This window comes from Tauraco erythrolophus, chromosome 1 (genome assembly GCF_009769465.1).
Source record: "Tauraco erythrolophus isolate bTauEry1 chromosome 1, bTauEry1.pri, whole genome shotgun sequence".
Lineage (NCBI taxonomy): Eukaryota > Metazoa > Chordata > Aves > Musophagiformes > Musophagidae > Tauraco > Tauraco erythrolophus.
Genome location: NC_141465.1, coordinates 48816524 through 48842668, shown reverse-complemented (window position 1 = coordinate 48842668; position 26145 = coordinate 48816524). Strand labels below are relative to the sequence as shown.

Below are 26145 nucleotides of genomic sequence, written 5' to 3'. Positions count from 1 at the left end.
ACAGGCACACTGAAGAAAGAAGCCTAGAGGAAAAAATTAAGCTGAAACTCAGTGTGAAAAGGGAATGTATTGATATACTGTGAGATACTAAACTGTGTATATAGCGGGGAACATGGGAAAATGTAGCTGCAAGTAGGGAGAGTTTGTAGAAATGAGGTGAATACATCCTTGAACGACTGAGGTAAGTGGAGATTGCATCTAGGTAAACAAGATGATAACACTGGAACAGGGGGTCATCGGTTGCAATGAGGCAGAGCTCACCACAGGGTCAGGCTGGAGAGGGAGGGAGGGTTCATACCAGCAGGCAGTCAAACCATAGCTGTTCTACTAATGCTGTGTGTCTGGTTTAAAAGCAGTGATTGGATTGAAACTTAGTTCCCATCTGCAGAGGACACATAGTGATTTGCTTTATCTAGCCAGGGTTTTATCAATGTTCAGTTGCATGTTAGAGAAGGACCCAGATGCAAGTCTTTAAAAAGAAAAGGAAAAAAAAAAGTTTTTCTTTTTTTTTTATTCAGAGCAGGATTTCATTATTATCCAGTAAATAAGGAATAGACCGCATCTTAAAAAATAAGCATGAAATACTTAGACATCTGAAGCTGATCATTATATAAATAACAAATTGTGGTAGTTGATGGTATTCCACTTTTCCCCTGATGTGAGGAGCTGGCAGAAACTTGCAGGAAAAAACGCTGAAAACATGCAAAAGGGAAGATGCCTATATACATATATCTCTATGTATAAATTTATGGGGTTTTTTTGAGGTTAGCTAGGTGTTCAGGAAGGTATGTGGTGATACAAATTCTCTAAAAGCACAGTAGAAATATATGAAATCTCCTAGACTTATCCTTTCTCCTACTGTGTGCTGTGTGTGGTCGGAGTCCTTGGAGCTTGAGGGGATGCAGTCTAATGATTTGGAAGTTTAATGCCAGTTGTTCTTGTATGTACAACATCTCCTGCCTAATAAGATGCTTTTTCTGGTCTTTTATTTGAGAAGCATGTCTGGTATTGGTTGTTCTTTATTGTATCAGATATTTTTACGTCTTTTTCTTTAAGATAAACACCACTGAATTCCTGTGTGAAAGACAAATGAAAAGAAACCTTAGTTTACAGAATCATTCGACCACTTCAGTGCATTGAAGAAAAATGAATAACCTTTTTTTAAGTTTAACACTTCCAGGCAATTTCCTCTTAGCCTAATATTTAATTTTGCCCTATTTGAGCCTTTAGTAATACTCTTCCGTTGTCTTTGTCCTGGTTTTGACTAGGACAGGGTTAGTTTTCTTTTCAGTAGCTAGAAAAGCTCTGGGTTTTGGCTTTAGTCTGGGATTTATGAGAAGAATATTGATGGTGCACTGATGTTTATAGGTGGTGCTGAGACATCAAGAACTCTTCAGCTTCCTGTGTTTTACCAGTGTGCAGGAGCACAACAGGCTGAGGGGGGAGCATGGCCAGGACAAAGGGCCCACAGCCCCTCGTAGGTGTAGGATTGAACGTAGGTATAGGATTGAGGGCTAAATTGGCCAATGGAGTATTCCATAGCAGGCAACTTCATGCCCAGTATATAGATGAGGGTTGGCTGGGAAGTTTGGATTGTTGGATTCTCGGGTCCTATCTCTTTTCAGTTCTCTCTCTTTTTTTTTTTTTTTTTTTTTTTTTTTTTTTTTTTTCCCTCTCCCTTTGTTGGGACTTGTCTGTTTTGGGATCACTTGATATGATGTGATGGACCTTGGTCACTGGGTGGTGAGCAATTACACTGTGCCTCACTTGTTTGTATATATTATTATTATCATTTTATATATCACCATGTTTGTTTTTTTTTGTCATTATTACATTTTATTTTATTTCAATTATTAAATTGTTCTTATCTCAACCCACAGTCCCCTTTCCCTTTTCCCCTTTAGTGTTCTTCCCCATTGCCCAGAGATTGTTGAAGGGTGAGCGAGCATCTGTGTGGTGTATGGTTGCTGGCTTGGCTAAACAGCAACAGTCTTCAGATAAGTTTTGTGTGTCTTAGAGCATCTGAAAAATACCTGACTTCTTAAAGGCAGGTATAGTTTACTCATTAGAAAATATAATGGATTTGTGTATGTAACAATCATTAGATTTCATTTTGAATGCCTTAGCCTTTTCCATGTCTTTTATCACTAGATTCCCTACTGACCAGCAGAGTCAGTTTCCTTAGTTTTCCCTTTGAAACCAATGTTTTTCTGTTCCTCCAGGTAGCCCATCTCTATTTCTGCGCTCTTCACACTACCTGTTTGTGTTTGAGCTCAGTCAGGAATTCCGTCTTAAACAGTGCTGGCCAATTTGATAAACTTTTCCCAGCCTTCTGTGTGTTAGAGTGGGCCATTCCTGTGCTTTGAGGAAGTCTTCCTTGAAGAACAACCAGCCCTGCTAGACTTTACCCTTTTGGGCCGTCTCTAAGTGAAATCTGTTATTGTGAAGGTCCAGGGTTGTAATTCTACTGTCCATCTTGCTTAGTTCTTTCAGTTTCTTAAATTCTACTGTATCATGGTGTGTTGCATCAGGAGGTGCTTGTCTGTTGTAATCCCAGTAAGGAAGGCACTCAGACTTTGTAAAATCGTAGAATCATAGAATGATTTGAGTTGGAAGGGACCTTAAAGATCATCTAGTTCCAACCCCCCTGCCATGGACAGGGACACCTTCCACTAGATCAGATTGCTCAAAGCCTCATCCAACCTGACCTCGAAAGCTTCCAGGGATGGGGTATCCACAACTTCTCTGGGCAACCTGTTCCAGTGTTTCACCACCCTCAGAGTGGTCATTTAAAGTGCTGTTTCTTCGTAGTGTTAGCTTTATTAAAGTAAAAATGGTACAGGTCATCTTATGTCCCTTTAGATGCTGGAAACCTTGACTTATGCGGCATAAAATGGGCACCTCATTGGGGTGCAGCATACAGTGCAGACCATGTCTGTAAGAAAGGGCTACCCCATGTTCGTTATTCAATCTATTACAGGATTTTCTTACAAGAAAAACTCTATTAATCGTTTCTACTGTCAAACAGAGTGGATGTTCAGTGAGAACTTCTTGCTGTGCTTTTAGATTAAAGGCAAAGCCACGCAGGGGATGTACTTGCAGGTAGTGAGTGGGAGCTGCCTGCGGGCTCCTCTGTTATAAGGGGCTGGCTCAGTTTGCTCTGCGGCCCAGGGATTTGGGTCGTGCAGGACAGGCCTGGGCCACCTCAGGTGTTGGTATTCAACATTTTAATGACTGATCTGAAGGTAAATATGAAGGTACTGCTGTTGAAAGTTATGGAAAACAGGCTGCAGTGGTAAGCAATAGAAGATAACAGTGCAGAGCATTTCACCTTGCAAGGTAAATGATTCAATTTGGGCAAAGCATATTTTAAATATTTGTATTTCTTCATATACAATTGACTTTCAAAATTAGAACCTTCTAGCAAAATTTGAATTATGTTTGGAGCTTTTTGAGCACTCACTTTTATTATTTCAGAGTAAAGTTTAAAGATACGTAGACTTTTTCCAATCTACTATGCTAATATACAAAAGAATGGTCATTTTGAGTCAGATGAGTTCAGCTATCTCAGTATCTTAAAAGTGACTTTGTTGGAGGTGAACAACGAATTAAAAACAGGGCATGCATGTTGTGATGCTCCTTGCAGTATTCAGTCTCTAATTGGTACAGTGCTACTGGAAAGTCATCATCACCAGAATATTCTAGCACAGATTACGCCAGCAGTGCATCCCTGCCCATGGCAGGGGGGTTGGAACTAGATGATCTTTAAGGTCCCTTCCAACCCTAACCATTCTATGATTCTATGATTCTATCCTGTGTCTAAACCCACCTGTCCTTTAGGTCTTTTACTTGCCTGTGCATACTGTTAAAAGTATTAACTGATATTTTTGTATACTGTGTAAACTATTCTGTCCTTATGCATACTCTTTTTGTATACCATCAATTTACATATAACATTCACCTAAAACCAGATAAAAAGTAACGTGCCAAATCCTACTGGTTTATGTCTAATATGTCACATATTCTCTCATTGTTACTATTGCTGTCTTGTTGCTGCCTCTATTTGGTTACATCCTCAAATTTTTTGCTGATCTTTTTCTTTAATTTTTATATGTAATTAAAAGCAGCATTGCCCATTTTCACAACTCATTGAATGTGTTTTGACTCTGTGGCAAGATTTTTGGTTTTAATCATGGCCAAGGGCAAATCTTTGTGCAGCATGCCATTTTCTTTCCATAATGGCAATTTACCTATGGAGGATTATTGCACTTAATGATGTTGTTCGTCAAGCTAGAGCACCAACTCACTGATGTGTTTTTGTGCCAAAACTTGTATGAAATACATACAGTGAACGTGAGACTTGTATTGAATTTCTGAAGTAAATAGTGTGCCAGTAGTAAATGCTTGCAGTAGTCAAAGTTGAGATCTGTCCTGAGTATTATGAGGAAAATAGAGCTATTAGGCAAGCTGTAGTGCTGAAAATTGTATTAACTCTTTAATAACCACTTCCTTCAACTTCGCCATTAGGCAATGAATAACTTTTTGAATTCTTTTCAGAATTCTGGTTTGATATGTGTGTATAAATGACGTAAAATGAACATCTACAACTGCTTTCTGTGCAGGGTAGATGCTAACCTGGTACTGAAAGTTTCTAAAGCTTTCATTTTTCATTGATACATTGTGGCATTTGTCTATACCTGCACCTGAGCCTCTTTCATGGTTCTCTCGGTTCTCTGTGACAGGGAGAAACAGTCAGATTAACGTTATATTAATGTTTTAAATGTCGTTGATGTTAAATGAAGTCCTGATTTATATTAAACTAAGTGGAGGATTCACATATGTACTGTTACTACTCCAAATACCAGATAGTCAGGCAGAATGGAAGATAGAAATTAAGTTGCTGAGATTCCACAGGTTGAGAAGACAGTTGACAGGACTCTCCTCCCCTCCCACCCCCAACGTGGGCTATATTATCTGTATAACAAGATTGCTGCCTTTAATTTTTTTCCTTAAAGTCTTACCTTTCTGCAATATTTTTTTAAGTGTTGTTTCATAAAGTATCTCTTAATAAAAAATGTTAAAGCACTAATTTTGAGGACCCCACCTGGAGTACTGCTTTCAGCTCTGGAGTCCCCAACACAAGAAGGACATTAAGCCTTCCGATACTTAAAGGGGGCCTACAGAAAAGCTGGGGAGGGGCTTTTTACAAGGACGTGTAGTGATAGGACAAGGGGCAATGGATTCAAACTGAAAGAGGGCAGATTTAGATTAGATCTAAGGAAGAAATTTTTCACTCAGAGGGTGGTGAGGCAGTGGAACAGGTTGCCCAGAGAAGTTGTGGGTGCCCCATCCCTGGAAGTGTTCAAGGCCAGGTTGGATGAGGCTTTGGGCAACCTGGTGTAGTGGAGGATTTCCCTGCCCATGGCAGGGGGTTTGGAACTAGATGATCTTTGAGGTCCCTTCCAACCCTAACCATTCTATGATTCTATGGAGCTGCTGGAGCAAGTCCAGAGGAGGGCCGTGAAGATGATCCGAGGGCTGGAGCACCTTTCCTGTGAAGACAGGCTGAGAGAGTTGGGGCTGTTCAGCCTGGAGATGAGAAGGCTCCGGGGTCATCTTATAGCAGCCTCCCAGTACTTAAAGGGGGCCTACAGGAAAGCTGGAGAGGGACTTTTTACAAGGGCGTGTAGTGATAGAACAAGGGGCAATGGCTTTAAACTGAAAGAGGGAAGATTTAAATTAGCTCTAAGGAAGAAATTCTTCACTGTGAAGGTGGCGACACACTGGCACAGATTGTCCAGAGAAGCTGTGGATGCCCCATCCCTGGAAGTGTTCAAGGCCAGGTTAGATGAGGCTTTGAGCAACCTGGTCTAGTGGAAGGTGTCCATGCCTATGGCAGGGGGGTTGGAACTAGATGATCTTTGAGGTCCCTTCCAACCCTAACCATTCTATGACTTACCTGCTCCAGCAGAAAAAAAATTACACCTCTGTTTAGCGTTGTCCTAGTTTCCTAGAAGTCTGAGTCTTTGAATTAACTGAAGGAAGCATGGTTTTTACACTTTTAAGACTATATATACGATGAGAGGATAAGTAAAGTAGTCACACGTCTCCTTTTGATTGCTTTTGTTGCCTTATGTTGTCTTCTGTCACTTCTGCCATAAATTACTAACATATACTGTATTTCGACGGTGGTTTTTTTTTTTTGTTTGTGGGTGGTTTTTTTTTTTTAATATGAACTCTCACTGTCTTTTTCAGTCGCGTGCAATGGTTTCTTTAAGAGGATCTGGCCAGATTGTACAAAGCAGGCATGAAACTAAACGCCTTAAATTTAATGGTTTTCATTATTCACATTGGTTGGTCTGTCTGTAGCAATACCAATGAAATGGTGCTGGTCTGATGTCTGCAGTTGTGTTGTTTCCCTTTGAGTCTTTTGTGACAATCCAGACTGCTCTATGAAAGGTCCCTTGCATGATACTCTATTCCCTTACCTCCTTCTTTGTAATTGTCATGTTATGAACCCTGCTCAGATGTGAGTGGTATTCAAAATTGGCATTCTACTCCTTCCTTTCATCCTCAAAGGCTAATTTAGAAAAAGAACGTGCAGCAGAGAGATGAGAGAGGGAGGGGAGAAATTAACTTGATGTGAAAGGGAATACTGAGATTTTTTTTTTTTCCCCAAGTGTGTTGAATTTAAAGCAGTACAGTGTGAGAGTTTTATTTTTAGTGCCACAAATTGGGATGGCTTAAGTTGGCTTGGCCGTGGTAATACTGGGTAATAGAATTTCATGCAGCACAAAGCGGGATACAGAGAGACCTGATGCTGCAGAAGATCTTCAAAACAAGAAGAGGGAGGGAGAGAAACAGGTGATCACCCTTAGGCTCCTATGCCTCCTTCAGTTACCTGCATTACTGAAATATGAGTTAAAAATAGCAAGAGTGGTTCATTTTACCTTGGGAAGGATATGTGAAAAGTATTACCGATGGTTTTCAATTGAAATTAAGTTGAACATAAGTCATTTGTTACAGTCGCAGTATCTTGGATCACTATTTCTTTCAGTCACACAGCTTCTACCAGTTTGTTGCACTAATGGCTCTAGATTAACAAGACATCTGTGGCACTTTTTCTTTTGTTTCTTAAAGAAACTGCGTGTCCTTTTGATAGTCTTTTATGTAACATGTTGCACGAATTCCTACTATGAGTACTGGTTTGGCTAAGTGAAAGGTTACTGTTTGTGCCGCAAAAAACACTTTTCCTTGGAATATTGCCAATAAACAAACATGCTGCTTAGTAGTTGGTACATACTCACATCTGCAAATGGATTATATATCATTACACTTGTATTAATAACAGGAATCATATTCAGACCTGCAGCAGTTCTGAGGCTGCCCTTAATGGCTCTTAATTGTGAACAGCTTGTAGTGCTATATCTCATTCTAAGACACTTATAAGTGAAATTTTATTTTTAAGCATAGATGTGATGAGCAAACAAAGCAAGACAATGCATACAAATTATTCTCTTGCAAAAAGTTGAAAATGTTATGCTGAAAATTAAAGAACCTGACTGTAGTATTTCTTAGAAGCAGCAGTAGAAGAAACTGAAATCAATGAGGATTTGAGACCTAATGTAGGGTCTTGAATCATTAGGAAAGTAGTGGTGCAAGCGAGGGAGTTTGTACTTAATGCAAATTAATATATGGGAGAAGGAAGAACATATGGCTAATTATAGGACTACATCTGTAGTAGTATGAACTGGCTTGAATATTGGATTACAGTCTAGTGTTGTCATCAAATTGTAAATTACTGTGTAGCATAATTGATGCAAAGAAAATTGTGTTTCTAAATTTTAGACTAAATGTTTTCCTGCAAGGGATTCTTCTAGACTACTTAAAATTTTGTAGGACATGTGAGCAGCTCTGAGAGCACTATGTTAATCACTGATCTCCAGACACTCTACGTATTTAAATAAAGCCCAGTAAAATAGAGCACAGTTCAGTTTTTGAGATGATCATTGATGTAGATTATTAAATGTACCATGATAAAAATGGATCTGGATTATCTAGCTGGCTTTCAGTATTATTTGTGGAAGCCAAGTTGATCTAAAATGTTACTACACTAAAGTGTCTTGAATATAGCAGTTACATTAACTTATTGTCTTAATTGTTTTTGTGAATGTAAAGCCTTTTTCAAAGTCAGGTGTCCTGGAAAAGGACCACTTGACAGTGTAGGTAAAACATTGACAAAAATAGTGAAAACTTTCTCAGCATTTCACTTTATCTGAAAGCTATAGATTCTTCTTGGCACATGTGGTTTTTTGTCAGTAAGTATTACTGTGTTTTCTTAAATAGTAAGTTGTCCTTCCGAATGTCCTGGTTAAAATAATTTGTTTTTCCATGATCACTCAGTTCTGTGTACCTTCTAATTGGTGAATGCCCTCCTAAAAATATAAAAAACTTTCTATTCTTTTTAATAAAAATTCTTGGAATATGTAACTTCTTTTCGAGTATAGCAGTATTTACTTCTCATTCAAAGCCTGGATAACAATGAATGGGGAAAAAAAAAGTAGCTTCCATTTATAACACTACAGTTATTTGAAATGTGAACAAATGTGTAAAATTTCATGCAAAGAACTTCATAATTTCACTTAACATGTGGTGTTTGATCTCAGCTGAAAGCCTAAAGGATTAGACAAGCCTGGCATCGGAATATGGTGGTCAAGAAATTTTGGGTACAGTGGGAGGCCAGACTGAGCTCTAGAACAGAGACCATTTTGTTAAGACTGCATAGTGCTCTCTGTTTCTTCAACCGATAGCAATTGTTACAGGTTAGCACAGAACTGGAAGCATTCCTTATGCTATTTATTCTTTACACATATATTACAGTTCTGAAACTCTCCAGAAGATTTGCTTCTGGTTTGCTATGTTTAGCTGCACCTGGACAGTAGAGCTTGATGGGTCTGCTGCTTGCTTTTTATAAAGAATAGTCCGATTGCATGCTAGCTTCTCCTGTTCTAAAGGGTATCTATTTAAGCTTCTTCTAGTTTAACAGAAAAACCAAAACACCGTCTGGATTTATGAAGTATTTGCATTTTTATTATATTATCCCTGAATTATTTTAGCTTAGATGGCTAAATTAAACCAATTTTTGTGCAAGTCCCTTGTAAATCCTGACACAACATAATGGCTTAACTTTGCCCATTATGAAAAATCACCCACTTTATGGAATTCTATTTTAATTTTTCCAGATCTGTAGCAAAGTGAAGATTTGTTTCTGAACAGCACAGGTAACTCTTTGTTGGAAACAGATAGCAACATTGCTCTCTGGTTTATAATTGCTTGCACCTTAAAAACTGTGATAAAAGATTTTCTGTTTCTTCCTCCTTGTGAATACTGATTTCTGTAGAGTACTGCAGCATAGAAAGATTAGTGTTACAAAATTCTGTGTAAATCTTACAGAAGGGGAAGATGCATGTTTGCAAGATCTTCAAGTGGAACGATTGTACCCACCGATACTCTCTTTCATGATTTCATTCGCTTTTATCCTCATACCCATAGTCTTAGAAGTATAAAAGGGGGGGTGTGCCCACATGGGCACTATCTGATTTGGGCAGTATCTCCAATGTGCAGGAGAGATGTAGCTGTCAAGTCCCTGCTACATCTCTGGAGTTCCTCTTAATGGTGATGACAAGGTAGTTCTTAGACCTTTTCATATATATTTTATGTTTAGAAGTTGTCCGTTTTTATGGGATTGTCCTTGGCCTCAGTCGTGCTTACTTCAGCTTCGAAGAGTTAAGCCAGTTATCTGTTTTCTCTTTTTTTGAATTTGTGTTTTAAATGTTTCTCTGTAATCTGTTTCCCTGATGGGCTAACAGGAGAAAGGCTGGTTTATGTTACAAGCTGCAACCTTGTTGCCATCCTCCTATTGTTAGGATGCAGAGTCTGCTTGTGAGTCAGCTGTGCTGCAACCTTCTAGGCTTGGCATAAAATATTCCTCGATTTTACTATCTGGGAACAGTTTTCTTTGTTATCAGTAAAAATTGTTCTTGAAACCTTGTGCAGTTTCTTCTTGTGCTAGTGCATGCCTGTGTGCGTACTCTGTCAGTCCCTCCCCCCCCCAATATCCTATTCGTATTTACCCAGATTCGTTACATGCTTCTGCAGCAGAAACAAGGTGCACAAATGTGTATGTTCTCTGAAAAGTTTGTCATTACTCTGTTTTCAGTTCTTAATGTAGAACTGTGCTGCCTTATTGAACAACTAAGTATCAGTTGGCCGTAAAATGCTTTGAGAGAAAAAGCTTAGTGTGTGTGCTGCTATATTGCCTGATCTTTCGGTCCACAAACAGTCTTTATAATATTGAGAAGAATTCCTTCCCAACTATGTGTTGTGAAGCATATTTTTACATGCAGTTCTAATAACAGAAGATTACCACAGATACCAGTGTGCTGAAAATTAATTGTGAAGTAGTTTTCTTAGACTTAACCTTGGCTGAACGAGGTTACCATCGTTATCAATTTTCCTTTTTGCTGTAGAGAATATATATTTATTTTTTTTTAAATTGTGAGGTTTTCAGATATAACAGAGGTAGGTGACATTTTTTACACTGAGGTAAGCAAAGATGAAATTCTATAGGACCGAAAAAGCTTGTTTGGCTGCTTACACCTGCCTGTTCTTTCAACAGTACACATCTTGACCAGGAGGCAAGCTATCTTCTTGAAATCAATTAACATTTCCAACAGGGATGGAGTAATGCCATGTTTATGCACAGAAATATGTTACAGGCGATGCCATCTGCAGAGTAAAGTTGACTAGCTGCTGCTTCCACAGGATCAAATTTCCTGTGACTGCTTGTGTGAAAAATTCATCTGAGTGGTGCATACTTTTTTCCCCCCTTCAGAGCATCAACTAGTGAAGAATGGTGTTAAGAAACATATACACGATAATGTCTGGTGGAATTGCACTGGTCTGGCTCTGACCCTGCTGTAATTTTGAAAGCCTTTTATGCTTCCACTGCTATAAATGTTGCTGTAGTGCTAAGGATTTGAAACTGTTTGGGGAGCAAAAGAGAATCGGTGGGAACTCCCGCCATCCAGAGGGACCTTGACAGGCTGGAGAGGTGGGCCTGTGAGAACCTCATGAAGTTCACCAAGGCCAAGAGCAAGGTCCTGCACGTGGGTTGGGGCAATCCCAAGCACAAGTACAGGCTAGGCGGAGAATGGATTGAGAGCAGCTCCGAGGAAAAATACTTGGGAGTGCTGGTGGATGAGAAGCTCAACATGAGCCGGCAATGTGCGCTTGCAGCTCAGAAACCCAACCGTATCTTGGGCTGCATCAAAAGAAGCGTGGCCAGCAGATCGAGGGAGGTGATTCTGCCCCTCTACTCTGCTCTTGTGAAACCCCACCTGGAATACTGTGTTCAGCTCTGGAGTCCCCAGCGCAAGAAGGACATGGAGCTGCTGGAACGGGTCCAGAGCAGGGCACGAAAATGATCAGAGGGCTGGAACACCTCTGCTATGAAGATGGGCTGAGAGAGTTGGGGCTGTTCAGCCTGGAGAAGAGAAGGCTCCGGGGTGATCTTATAGCAGCCTTCCTATACTTAAAGGGGGCCTACAGGAAAGCTGGAGAAGGACTTTTTACAAGGGCGTGTAGTGATAGAACAAGGGGCAATGGATTTAAACTGAAAGAGGGGAGATTTAGATTAGATATTAGGAAGAAATTCTTCCCTCTGAGGGTGGTAAAGCACTGGCATAGGTTGTCCAGAGAAGCTGTGGATGCCTCATTCCTGGAAGTGTTCAAGGCCAGGTTGGATGAGACTTTGGGCAACCTGGTGTAGTGGATGGCGTCCCTGCCCATGGCAGGGGGTTTAGAACTACTAGATGATCTTTGAGGTCCTTTCCAACCCAAACCATTCTATGATTCTGTGAACTTAACTAGTAACCTGTAGGAAGGCTTAAGAGAGGCCAAACAGCATCTATCCCATGGACTCTAGCAAGTTTTAAAAAAAAAAAAAATCAAAGAAAAAGGAGGGGGTGGTATTTCTATTTAGAAATTCTGGGATGTAGTGCCTCCTTCATCCAGGTTCCTCAGATGGCATCAAATACAGACTGCACACCAGATCTCTCAGATTATGTCAGTGTCAGAAGCAAATGAAGGGAGATCAGCCTGTCTATAGAATTTCTCACTTTCTGTTCACTATAGTTCACAATTAAATTGATAGTTTTTAATTTATGTTACTGGATATTGGCTTCTGTTGCTTGACCAACGTCCTTTCAGTTTCACATGCGTACACCTACAGAGCCATGCAGTAGTGTGTACACGCACACATTTGCTTTGTTAATGAGTTACAGCAAGTGGTTTCTTCTGGTCAGTTTTAGAAACTGATACTAGCCCATTCTTTCTGCTGCCTCTTAGCAGATTTTTTGTATGTACTAGTTAGCACACTGTTATGCTGGTCCTTTTTATTTTTATGAATATGAGGAGAACTGAACACTTGTGCCTTAATATGAAATACAAATGGCAACGATTCTGCTTTTTATCAAAGCACTCAGCAGGAGCATAGAAGTCTTTTACCAAAATCTGAATAAAAAACTTTACAAATGAAATCTTGTGGTTACATTTTCTCAGCTTTCACTCATCTCTTCATCTGAGGATCATGTTTCAGGAACTCTGAAAAATTATCCTTATTGCTAAAGCATCTTATGTTTTTTTCCCTAAACATGTTTACATGAAGGAAGGCAGTCTTTTACCACTTCTGAGCTATTAAAAAAAAAAAGTGAAAATGAAGGGTCTGTTTAATTTTGATAGTTCTATTTTTACAATAAACAATAAGTCCCAGAATTTTTCAATGGGAAAACATGCCTTTTCTGAAAATATTTGGCTAGGAATCAAATTACTAAGGCATAGCTTATTCTTGCAAAGAATAAATCTGTAGAAAGACAAAAGTAAAGGAATAATTTGGTCCAGGGATCTTTCGTAAATGGATTTGGTGGTTTTGCTCTTGGTTTTTAGGTTAGGGTAGGTTAAGAATTAACACTCTGCAAGCCCACCTTTTCTTTTTTGAAGAGATGGTGATAGTTGACTGTTCACACTGTACTACCTGAATGAAACCTGTGTGAGGAGACTGATTCTTTTTTTTTCAGTGAGGATTTTAGCTGGGTTTAGAGTAATTAATGATTCACTTGTTAACGTTCTCTTATATTACTTGTCACACTCAGAGCTTTGGCTATGTAATCTACTATTGTAATGTTGGTTTTTTAAATAAAATTAAAAAAATTCACATCCAGAATCATGTTATGGTGAAACCAAGTCAAGTTTAGTACATTTGAACACAAATGCTAGTCAAACAAAGTGCTGTTAGAGCTATTGTTTATACTCTGTACCAGCAGAAGGCTTGCTACTATGTCAGTTTGCAAAGGACAGAAGGCAACCTTCCTCTGAAGAAGCTTTGTTTTTCTTATCTATATCTGATTTAGACCACGTACTGCAATGAAGCTCCAAGCTTACTTGTACAGTTTTAGGGATTTTTGCAGTAATCTTAAATGTGTATCCCCCTAATAAAATCTGAAGTAACAGTACTGTTACTAAATATTAATAAGAAATTTTACTAAGTAAGAGATCTGAAGCCTTTAGTCTACAAGGAATCCTAAAGCTTTTCCAATTGTTTTTTTTGGGGGGGGTTTTGTTTGTTTGTTTATTTTAATTCTGTTTAAAGGAACTTTATAGTGTTTTGGAACTGAGAGGAATACAGCTTTAGAAGATCGATATATAATGTGCATTCTAAATAAATATTTTTCTTATGACAACATCTCATATAAATGTTTGTGCTTTTACTCACGGATCTGATCTGAAAGGTTCTTATGGAAGCTTAATGTGAGAAAAGGAGCTACTTCTAATGGGGCCTTCTTTGCAAGTTATTTAAAGATTTGTTGATCTCAGGTAGTACCTTCAATTATACCAGGAAAAGGAAATGCAGAGCTCATAGGAGAGATGTTTACAGCTTCCTGGACATACCAGAGAACATGTACTTTATTCTCTAATGTGCAGGTTAAAGAAGAAAGATGAGCTTCAGAAATTCTGGTCTTGCTGCTAGGTATGCCAGATTGCTTTGTGGGATGTGAGAATTGATGCTGCACAGTTACGTTGGCAATGGAGATGTTCTTACTTCAGTAGCACAGTTGAGAACACTTTATTTGTGTTTCTAGCATGTATATTACAAACACAATCCAATGGACTGTGATGATGTTAATGTAGCAATGGAACTCAAAGACTATGGGTACGGACAAGATAATGTCATTGGTATGAATATGAAGTTACTAGTGTTGATCACTTTCTGAAATGTACCTTAAAAACACGTGCATGCATATAAATCTGTGCACGTGTGGAAAAAATAAAACATACAGACAGAAGGGTTGCAAAGTGAAGTAACTTGGGTGGAATTAATCTCACTCACTTTTTCAGTGTGTAGGTCTTACATAACCAATCTCCCTAGTTTATGTAAATTGAGACATTCCAACATCCAAAAAGCAATTTGTACCATCTGGAAATGGTTAAAATCAGTAACCTTCTGGCTGAATCTTCTCTCCTTCCCCTGCTTTTACTAGCTGTGGGGAAAGCCTTCACAGTGCACATTGGATCTATAACTCTTAAGTGGCTAAAGCTAAATGAGATGGACTCTACCTTAGGAAATATTTGAGGTTTTCTGTAGATTTATTGAGTCTTTTTTTAAACACAGAATATACTTGTTCTCAGTTTAAATTTAGCTTTGGAGATTGCTGTTTCTATTTTAGACCTGGAGAAGGACTTCAGTTTCTTTTGCATGCACCAGTAGTTCTAATAAAAGAATGCTACCTTTTCCCCTCAAATACTGCCTTGCTTATATACACTGTGATAAACTTACTGTTTTGCATGTAATTTTCTAGACTTCTCAAATACAAAATTCATCTTATAACACCATATGGATACCCACACAGTTGTCACACAGCTTTCAGCTTCTAGTATTTGACATGGTGTAGCTGGTAACCTGTTGCCTTCATCCCCCGTGCATACCAGAACGCTGTGGAATGAGACTCATCTGTGGTTTAAGTGGGTTTGCAGCTATTTCTGAATTCTCACCATTCCTCATTCCTCCACTTTCAGTAGGATTGGGTTCCAGTAAAATTTTAGATGTTTGCAGATTGATTTGCTTATTTGTTATGCTGGTTTTCATACTAACTTTTGAGTGCGGGTGCCTTATCCCAGTTCTCTCTTCCAATCTATTTTCAGCCTGCATTTATCTACCTTCTTTTCCTGGTCTCTTTAGCCTATGTATTCCTGGGCTGTCATCTCTTCTTTCTGCACTTTTTTTTATCCCCTCTCCCCACCTATTATTTCTAGTGTTTGGGACAATAAACTTGGTGAGATCAAGACACTATTTTCCTTCTCCTTTTCCAAGAAGTATTTGTTTGTCATGTTTGGGCACTTTCACAATGAACCTAAATTCTGCATGATCTCTTTTCTCCTGGATCAAAAGTGCATATGTGTGTGCAAGATCTAAAAGTGGGTTGTGTTTAGTAGTCTTGTCTGTAGGGACAATTTTTGTTAGAATAGCTTTTTTAAATCTTCCTGGAACTTGTGTGATGTTTAGACTTTTATCTCCTTTTTGAGATATAAGAGAAAATATACTGATCTAGTCATGAGTCTTTTGGATGCTGCAGAAAGTGCCTGAAATAAGTCCACAAACTCTGTCTTAATTTAGCTCCAAAACTGAAATTTCATCTGTAGAAAAGCTATTTTTATGAAGACTTAGCTGCTGTTTCTTCTTCATCTATCGGTAGTAATAGAAGCCTTCCTTGGGTGCAGATTCCTTTATTTCCTCATGTGCATTCTGCTTCTCAAGTTAAATAATTTACCAACTTGTGTAGAGGCAGCCCTCCTGTTCCTCTGACCTTTGCAACAGTGATCAGTAAAATCCATATGCGTTTGAGGTATGAATCTTGCCTGCTGTGTTTTTTTGAAGGAGTTTGGATCTAATGTTAATCCTTAATGCTATTGTATAAAGAAGAGAAGATCTCTAAAAGGAATGCACTTTTAAATGCTTGGCAGAGCAAAATGGCAATTTTCTTAAACAAGAATTTCTCTCTTATTGTCCAAAGAATGCACTGTTTGTATAATCCTAGGGAAGAAAAGGCTTTCTTTCTCTGCAAAACTGAATGTAGAAACTTTGAGAAGAAATTAAGGTGTCTGCTGAAACCCGTGTCAATATACAGACTGGAAAAAACTTTTTAAAATAACAGCTAAATTGAAAGGGAAGTAGGAAGGAGCCTTAATTTAGGATTGTGTAGAGCATCTATCAGGCTGATAGGGAAAGAGTCAGAAGTGAGGAGAACCGATCAATAAAATGTCAGGAAAAGTGATTCTGCTCTTTTATAGTGCTAAAACAATTAAAATGGGGACAAGGAAAATAGTACCAACTTGCACCTATAGAGCTTTCCCTGTTAATAAGATTGCCCTAGATTTTTGCTTTGGTAAGAGCATAATGTCAACAAAAGTATCTCTTGAATGAAGGCAAAAAAACTAAAGAGCAAAAAGATGTCTTTTTATAAATGCTGCAAAATCCTTATGGAGAAAAAAAAAATATTTTCTTTCCTTAATACTGTTGTTTAATAGAAGAAGCAGCCAAAGAACTGAGGCTAGAAAATACAGGTGGCATTTCCTGTTCAGATTTGTCATCCCTTCCCTAGAGAACAACACAAAAATATTATCATTAAAGATCTTAAAGAAGTGAAAGGGATATTTGTAAGCCTTGGTGCTAATTGAGGAGAAAGGACATACAGTATGACAGAGAGGACAAGGGATAGCAGATTCTTAGGGTTGATGTAGACATCTGTGAAACATTCCACAGCCAAACCTATCAACAAACTGAGACCAGATTACCAAAGGTATTGGGTACGTTCACTAACACCTTTTACCTACTAAATTGGATGGACAAGACAGTGTTACACTATTTTGTGTAACTATTTCCTCAAAATGGGGAAAAAACAGTTTTCTGTTTAAAACATTTTTTTAAAAAATTGGAAACACTAAACATAAAACTTCTTATCTTTGGGATTTTAGACAAGAACAACATTGTAGCTTGGGCTTTTGCTCAGATGTGGAAAGCTTATCATTGCTAACATATACTCTCTTTCAAATTAATGTATTAAAATAAAAAATAACCTCAACCATGGCTCTTGCTTCTGTTCCAGAGCAGATCTGGAATGGCTGTTTGGTATCTGAATAGATGATTACCTCCTCTGGTGATTTAAGGCCCACTCCAGAATACAGAGGAGTTGTTGCTGCCATTTGCACATGAGAGGGAAAACTAAAGTTAGGGCAAACCTCGTGTATAAGTCTGCAGCATGGAAATGGCAGTAGCTGCTTCTATTTTTAATTTTTTTTCTTTAGCACCAATATAGAAAATTTATCTTTCCAAGATGATGATAAACTGAGCCAACTAAGCTTGAGAAATCCTATTCTAGTTTGCACTCTGAAATGAAAATTTACTTAATATTTAAAAACTGTTAAAATAGAATTAATACTGGAGCTTTATGAAGGATGGATACAAGCACTTCAGGAAAGATGGGCTCAAAAGATAGAGGGGTGAGATTTCCCTTTAATTGGAGGAGTGTCTCAGGTATATGGAGGTCTTTTCTGGGATGGATGACAGTGTGGTTGAGAGCCTGTGGCTCAGAATTAGAGGTGAGACCAGAAACTGTTGACATTATATCGAGACTTGCAGACCACCTGGTCAGGGTGCTGGAACACACAACTCACATGCCGGTATCTGAAACTGAATCCCACCTGAAGAGTTTCAGCCTCAAGAACCCGCTTGACAAGTTTGCCTTTGGTTCATAGTAGCTCTTGGTTTACAGATTAAAGAAAATGCCTGTAAGAAAAAAGACAAAAATTTAAAATGTGAAAGTAACAGATAAAAAAATAAATTGTATTGATTGCAGAAGTAAAGATTTCAAAATTAAAGCTTGAACTGTGATGAACTTCAAAAGTTTAGCCAGTCAGGCTGAAACTATTTTGATGCTCAAAGTTGGAATAATAGTACTGAAGACTTTGGCACTGATACCTGTTTAAACGAACAAACCAACCAAAGAAGTATTTTCCAGTAAGTGTACCTACTCTTTAGTTGCAAGGTGCCAAAGGAAGGAACGTTACATTAGTAATAACAAAGAATTAAGAAATACAATGTAATTACAAGCATCTTGCTGACCTCTGCGTTTATGGAGTCGGCAATACCTTAAAGGAAGCCATAAAGGTAGTACAGGTTGTCTTCCTGTTTTTTTCTTTGTTATCACTTGTATTCCAAGTGTCAAGATTATGATATAAGAAGTAATTAAACAATGCTGGTATCTATCCAATGCAGTATTATGCTATTTATAAATAGCTTTATTTTTATTCCCCAAATTTTCACAATTTCCAGCGTTTACAGACCAAAAGAAAAATAAATATGGAACTAGAAGAGGACTGAGGTCTGAAACTGAGATGACTATTATTGACATTTCAATATCAGAAAAATTTTATAACCATTTACTGAATTTGGGTTCTATTTAACATCTAGGTTTGGAATTAAACAATACTGTCAAAATGTAAAATGATGTAGATTAGTGCTACAATAGGATGAAATGAAGGCCAGATTATTTTAAAAATTGCTATAATAGTACTAGTTAACTGTGAAAAGCCAGAATACCTGCATTTATGGTATTTAAAAGCTGGTTTTTTATTCCAGATCCTTTTCATTACACTATTTTACAAATTCATTGGGACTACATATTTACCTTCTTGCTTGGTGAAAATTGTGAATAAATATGAAAAATCCGTTTGGAACAATGAAAGTTTCAGTGCTAGCCGCTATCATGAGCCTAGTAGTTAGTAGAAAGTACTGAGTGGGTTCACTTCCTTCAAGTGTTCTTTTCAGGGTAGTATTTTAGGGTTGTAGGACTGTTTAAATGCTAATGTTGTAACCTTGGGTTAAAGAAACTGCTAATTCCCAGTGTTTATGAAAAGCCAGCATTCAGCATAATGTAAAAGAGGATGCAGGGAGAATTTGCACAGAGCTAACTTCAGTCTAGAGAGATGAGTCCACCTAGGCTTCCTTGGGAGCCAGGGAAGTCGCTCGCTCCATTTATGTGGAGGTGACTGAGAGCATCTCAACTTCAGTCCTGCTCTGAATGACTCTGTGCACCTCTGCCAATCTTAAAAGCAGGGTGGACTAGCCTGCAAGGCTAAGATTAGTCTTCGTAACTTCTGTGGAAAGTAGGGATGTGTGGAGGGGAAACACCATAAATTGGTAGATTTCAAGATTTTGAAGAATATAAAATGCATACATCGCAATGCACTCTTCTCAGGATTCAGATGTACCTCCTAATAACTGCTCAAAGCAGAGTCAGCTACAGCAGGTTGCTCCAAATCCTCTTCTAGTGAATTTCGATTATCCCTGAAGTTATTCAGAATATCCCCAAGGATGGAGACATTGAAGATCAGTTGGAAGATGTTTTCCAGCCCCAACCGTCTTGGAAGCCTGTAAACTTACTGCAGTCTGGAGAGCCTGTGCTGCCAGTGGAGGAGGGACCCTTTGGTCTCTCTCGAGCCTGCCACTGGGGGCTGGGGCAGTTCAGAGGGGGCTCCCAGTCTGTGAGCCTGTGGATACAGACGAGCCACTCATTTGGCTTACAGGTTTGACTAACGGTTGGGTGAGAAATGCTTGCTATTTATGATTCCCTTAAATTACACTTGATTTAAACCAGATAAGTAGTAGTGCAAACATTTATTCCTAACACGTGAATGGACAACATAGTTGTTGCAAGTTTTTATGAAAGGCATAGATAAAGGAATCGGAGAAACTGTTTCAATCTGCTGCGTTTTTTAAAAAAAGTCTTTTCGCAGCATTGCACACACTTAACTGCTCGTTTCCTGACAAACTGGTAGTTACATGTTTCAGTCTTTCCTTATGCTTCTTCCCCAGCAGAGTGGCTGAGCTTTTATAGCTGCTCCTCCTTGGAAGTCTTATATTGAGTCCAGAGTGGTTTAAGCTTTCTCTCGTCCTCCTCTTGTTCTTCCTCAACTAGGAGACAACATCGCCGTCTTCTTTAAAATGGACATGTGAGGTATATAGATCTTTATTCCATAAAGAGTCTCCTTCTGCACTTAGCTGGTTAGTAAATAACATTCCGCTTTCAAGAGATACAGAATTCATTTGTGCTGCTTCATTCTAGATGCTTCTTCTCAAGTGAACTGTAACAGGTATGTGTTGGAAAAGTTCTGATCAATTTTCCAGTAAATAAAGGCATCGTGATAACTGGAACATAGTGTTCTGTCATTATTTACCAGAGGCTCTGTCTCTTCCTAAAAATAAATAGGACTTTCGGATTAGGAAGTAATTCCCTGAAAGTTCTCCTACGCTGAGTGGTATTTCATAGATAAACCAAGTGTGGAGGTTTTTTAACTGAAAAATAGGAGAATTACAGTTTTCTCAAGGGAGAAGTATAAGATGAAAACAGAGAAACACCTCTTGAGGGAGATCCCCTGAAGTATTTTAGGTATACAAGAACACACAGTGCTATCTATGACTTATACTTCCCAATGTCAAACTGTTTGAAAAAGGAAATGGAATCTATCATCTTGCACGTGTCTTTTTTCTACAGAGAATATTCAAAGATACTCAGTAGATTTTCAAATTAATGTTTGAAAATTGCCAGCACCTCATATTAGAAGTCTTGAGAAGGCAGGAAGCTGTGTTCTGATCTGTTAGTACTGCCCAAAGGTAGCAGTGTTTTAAGGCAGAATGCAAATGGAGTTGGGACAGTGTCTGGGTGATGTCTTAAGGACCTGATTTACATGCAGGTAATGATGCCTGTTACCTCTCAGAACTTGTCTTGCAAGGTAGCTTGGCCTAAGTTTAAAGACTTTTGTGATTACAAATGTTACATTTATGATACATTGATTGATAACTAAAATGTTAATATTTTCTGTTCTTGTTTTGAGAGTAACTTTGAAAAATGTATCTTTTTTTAAAGTTTCATTTTAAGCAACTCACAAAAAATAAATAATATACTGTCTTGTAATGGTTTCATGGGCTTCTGTTGCCTTGCCGCTGATTGCTTAATGGTCTGTGATTTTTGCTAGAATCAAGATTATTGGAAGACCTAGTCTAAACACTTAAATGTTGAAGAACATAATAATGCTTATGCAAGTTGAAGTAGAACTGTACTACTTTGTTCAGAAAATATATTAGCCATAGGACATGTTTGACTGAATTTGGTTGGTTCTTTTTTTTTTTGATGTGTGTCTTTGTTGTGGCAAACTAAGTTATATGAATGTAATTATGGGTTGGTGAGGATCAAATCAGTTTCTTCCTTGCTTCTAAATTATTTTTATAAAATGTAAATATTACCTATGAGTAGAGAATGCAATTGATTTAACTTTTTCTAGCAGAAGTTAAGCATGCATTTATCTTTGGGCCTTTAGCCTCATACTTGTACAGATGAAAAACATAAGCCAATCACAGAACATGCCATATCATATCTTAATGTGCCACTTAATATATCAGCATAAAACCCTGATGTGATGTACTAGATATTGCTGGAGCAGCACCGCCTCAGTAAAGGCAGCAACATGCTGCTTGTCCATGGCACGTGCTCAGTATTGTCTATTGGCATTTCTACTAAGTTTGTTGATTTTTATAAACACTTAGCCTTTTGGTTCTTTAAAAAAATCTACGCTTGAGAAATAGTTGTAATCATATAGAGTGAGGCAGTAAAATTATAGCTGAATAATGTAACTTTCTGAAGAACATAATCTTATCTATTTTTCAAGAATCTTTTTGTGTACTTATGCTTTATGTCAAATTTTCCTTGTTATGCAAAAGGAAACAACAGAAACCTTTGAAACAAAATAGGGACAAACTTTTGCAGAGCTTTTTTTTATCACGTTATTTTCAAGAACAGCATATAGTTTGGTAGGATATGTTTCTCTTTCCAGAGAAGAATGGTTCTAGTTCTAAGATCTTGAGTTATGCTGAGGAGCACCTTTCTTCTTAAGTTCTCCCATCATTAACATCGAGCATTTTTCTAGAAAACAACAGAGATATGTTCCTGCACTGTTTTGGAAAAGCACTGGCATGTCATATATATTATGTAGAGACAATGGAAAAATAGGGGACCTCTGTCTTTTAGATGAGATAAAATGAAATGCTTTTGAATCAGGGAACTCTTCTAGTTTGATACTGGTGACAGGAAATACCAGGTGCTGCAATCTTGTGAGGAAACCTGAGAGAGGCATCTCTGGGTGGCTGGCAGAATAGCTGGGAGAACTGCTCAGCTTTCATAAGGAAACTCACCTCTTGTCTGTGGCTGAGTGAACAGACAGACAATAACATGTTTTTTCCAGAGGCAATTCCCATGCATATTTTGAGGTAAAGGAAAGGATTGGGCTCTAGCATGAAGTCATTCCCATCTCCAGGACTGGAGATACCTTTTTCCTGTCAACAGGTATCTCCTTCCTCCTCTGTCAAGGAGGATGTCTGTCAATAGAACAGACATGGATTAAGGAATTTTTTTGTCTTACCCTTATTAATAATTTACCTTATTAAATGATATTAGCAGGTTTGTACATGGAGAAGTGACATATTTTGCCCCATTTAGACACATGTCATCATGGAGTCCAAATAATCAGTTTCTGTACGTCCTTAACTTTTACACAAAGTGTTTTCAAAAACATTCACCTGTTGTTGCATACTTAACTCTAAAACAGTGCTTTGGCTATAGTTTTGTAACATAGAATGTTTATAATATACATACTCAATAAGCAGAAGTAATACCAATGCTAAGAGAGATTTGACTTGTGGATTTGCAAATTTGCTGTTGCTTCAGAATGTAAAGTTAAATATTGAGGCCAGAATTTTCTAGTAGAAACATAATGAGATGATTAGTAATAAATGGAGCTGAGTGAAGCAAAACTACAGCTAAGTGAACTCAAATCTTCATACTTCATGATATAAGCTAGTAGTGGTAAGCAGTAGAGATCAGAAAGGATATTCTGTGCTCCGTGAAGAGCACAGAATATTTAGGATTACTTGAGTTTTTTCAAAACTGACCCGAGAGCTTTTAAATCTTAATTTCCAAAATAATCACATTCACTGTACACATCAGGGACAGCAGCATATGGCAGAGAAGCCACATGGACTAGATTTCTTGAATGGTGCATAACTGCTGCCTGTGTGAGGCCACAGGTTTTAACTCCTACATTTCTTTCAGTATACTTAGCCATTACTTCAAGAATAAAAATGCAGCCTTTCGATGGTTGCTGAAACATCTACAGATTTTTCTTTTCCTTCATGTGAAATATGAATGTAATGCTGATGGATAAATTGGGCTCATCTGCAAAGTGGTGTGTGCACACTGTCTAAACATAGGCATGTTACAATCAGCAGAGACTTCGGAGGGCAATTACAATGTTCTTTTTCTGAAAAACCTTTCAGAGGCTTAATTAGCCAGAGCACCTAATAGTAGATACCAGAAGTCAAATAAGCTAAATTTACTCACCCTCTTAGTAGTGTTCCTTCATAGTGCTAGTAATATAGTTATAGTATTGTTATATTTATTAATGCTAAATTACTAGTAACAATATAATTAGTAAAATAGTCTGTTCAGTTTAGTTTAGACCATTCTGTTTGTAAGCTTCCTGAAACAAAAATTTTTAGGAACTGTATTTGACATAAAAGCTATAAACAAGACTTTCAGAATCAGTCCAAACCTGAAATGCTTATTATTGCCTCAGTTCTGACATGCCCCCATTCTTTGCTGTTCTGTAAATTGGTTGAGCACAGGGCAGTGCTTGGATCTTTGTAGTGCCTCAGCTGGATATATGTAATGTATCGACCTTCAGATTAGACCAGTGTATATGAAGATAGATTTTGGTAGCAGAAAAGCAATGCAACTCTTCTCTGTGAGTTAGTAGCTGTGCTGCTTCTGCTGAACTAACCTTCAATGCGAGGTAGATATCGTTTGGTTACTTAAATCAACACACAACATAATGCTTCTAAGTTTTTCTGATAGATGCTGTGAGTGATGATGGAAGAATTTATTTAAAAAAAACATGCAAATAATAAACATGCACATATTCTTATCTTTGCAAACTAATTTTTATTGATTTTCATTCATAGTGGTATTGATTTTCACTTAAAGAGCTTAAATGGCATTGTTCACTACCTACGGTAGTCTTTCCAGGTGCTTTTGTTTTAGGATCAGGTGTTTGACAGGTTCATGTGTTACGACGATTTGAAGTGAAAAATGGAGTAAATGTTTGTGTTCTTCTATACTTGGTTATGCACGTGTTTTCAGGTATTCCAGAAGGAATCCACTTTTTCATTGCTGTTCTCCAATCCAGCCTTCGTATGCTATTAATAATGGAATATCGTTGGGGTTTTTTTGGAAACTGATGTTTGGAAAAAGTGTGTAAGCTGGATTTAGCTAGCTCATCAAGTAACCCAGGTAACCTACTGCCTGTCTGCTCACATACCCTTACTCTGTGACCTTAAAGCTTCTTCCCCATCATATTAGTAAAACCCAGCTGCTGCATCGTCATACGAACAGACCTGCACTAGTCATGTCAGCTGTATTTTGGCCATGTGCTAAATGCATTCCTGCTCAGTCAAGAGAAATGTCTTCATTTAAGAGAAAAATGTGACCTATGATGATCAGGTTTGGTAAGAAGAGAGAATACTAGAGGAATGCAAAGGCAGGCAGGCATTAAGAAGTTATCACCTATGACCATATAGTAAGCACAGATTAACACTTTCAAATACAATTAGTGATTCTGGTTTTGGATAGCTTCCCTTAAGATGACAACTTTTTTTTAAGGAGGCACAGAGAGTTTACTTTCTTAAAATCATGTTCTTTGTGGATATTTGAACTTCGAAACCCAAAAACTTCTGGCCACCAAAATTCCAGGTCTCATTGTAAGCTTTAGACACATGCTAGTAAAGCATTTTCATTTCAGCTCACGAAGATAAGCACCCACGCTCATTCTTTGTTGAGATAAAAGATTGTTAGACTTTCCAAATAACTAAGGAACAACTCTTCTGAAAATTTAATTGATATCTGATACAAGGTATTTAAATATGATTTTTTGACGTTTGACTTTGTTTTTTCATACTGCAGTCCCTAATTGTGATGTATCTGCTATATGTGGTTTTGTATTGCATTTGGCCTGATCACTGAGATATTTACTAGATTTTTAATTAGTTTTGTTTTGCATTGTGAAATTTCCCTGGATGCTTGGTTTGTTTGTTTGTTTGATGCTCAGGGAGGAAAAAAAAAAAAAAAAAACCAACAAGAGAAGACACACAACAGATCTTGCTCACTTCCCTTTCTTTGCTTTTGTTTTCACAGGAAACACATGAAATTGTGGCTATCAAGAAATTCAAAGACAGTGAAGGTAATCTTTTCTGCTGCATAATCTTTCATGTCAGTAACTGTATTGTTAGCATTTCTTCAGTTAAAATAAGAAGTCTCATATATCAAGACATGGTTTAAAAATGATAATGATTTATTAGCCTTGTGAATATTCAAGGCACTGGATCCTTCATACCTGCCTAGGGACTGCATTATACACTCCAACTATGGTAACTACCTTTCTTTCTTGGTGCCTCTGTCTTAATGTGGCTGAGATTGTGGCAGCATAGTAAGATCTACCAGTTGGAGACTGGATGTGATCAGAACATGACAAAAACCCCTCTTGTAGTAGCGGAAATTATTGCCAGTGCTGCACACACCCATTCCTCGTGCAGCAGTGATAAACCCAAAGATCTATACAACACAAGACTGGCTGTCTGACCTGCGCTTGTTGAGGGACAGTGAACCCCAGCATACTATCATGAGCAAAACTGGCAATCAATCAGGAGAGCACCTGTCTACCTTGTGTACATCAGAAGTTAACCTTGATCCCTAATGGCCTAGCACAAACAGAAGGAGAAACCAAGTGTGAAGCAGTAAGAGGAGTCTTCCCGGTCTGAGGAGATGCAGCTATGATTTGCCATATAGCAAGGCTTTAGCTGAAAGCTGACAATGTGATTTAAAGAAACAGCAGTCACTTTATTTTAGCAAACTTTTATTTTCTGTTAGT

General features: G+C 38.0%; 1 protein-coding gene across 1 annotated transcript in view; it reads left to right on the top strand.

Moving 5' to 3' along the window:
* CDKL5 (cyclin dependent kinase like 5) overlaps nt 1–26145 on the top strand; it is an 81220-nt gene that overhangs the window by 4314 nt on the left and 50761 nt on the right. Inside the window, exon 3 of the mRNA XM_086609139.1 lies at nt 25413–25458. Within this exon, the coding sequence (XP_086465265.1) occupies nt 25413–25458 (46 nt within the window). The remainder of the gene's footprint in view (nt 1–25412; nt 25459–26145) is intronic.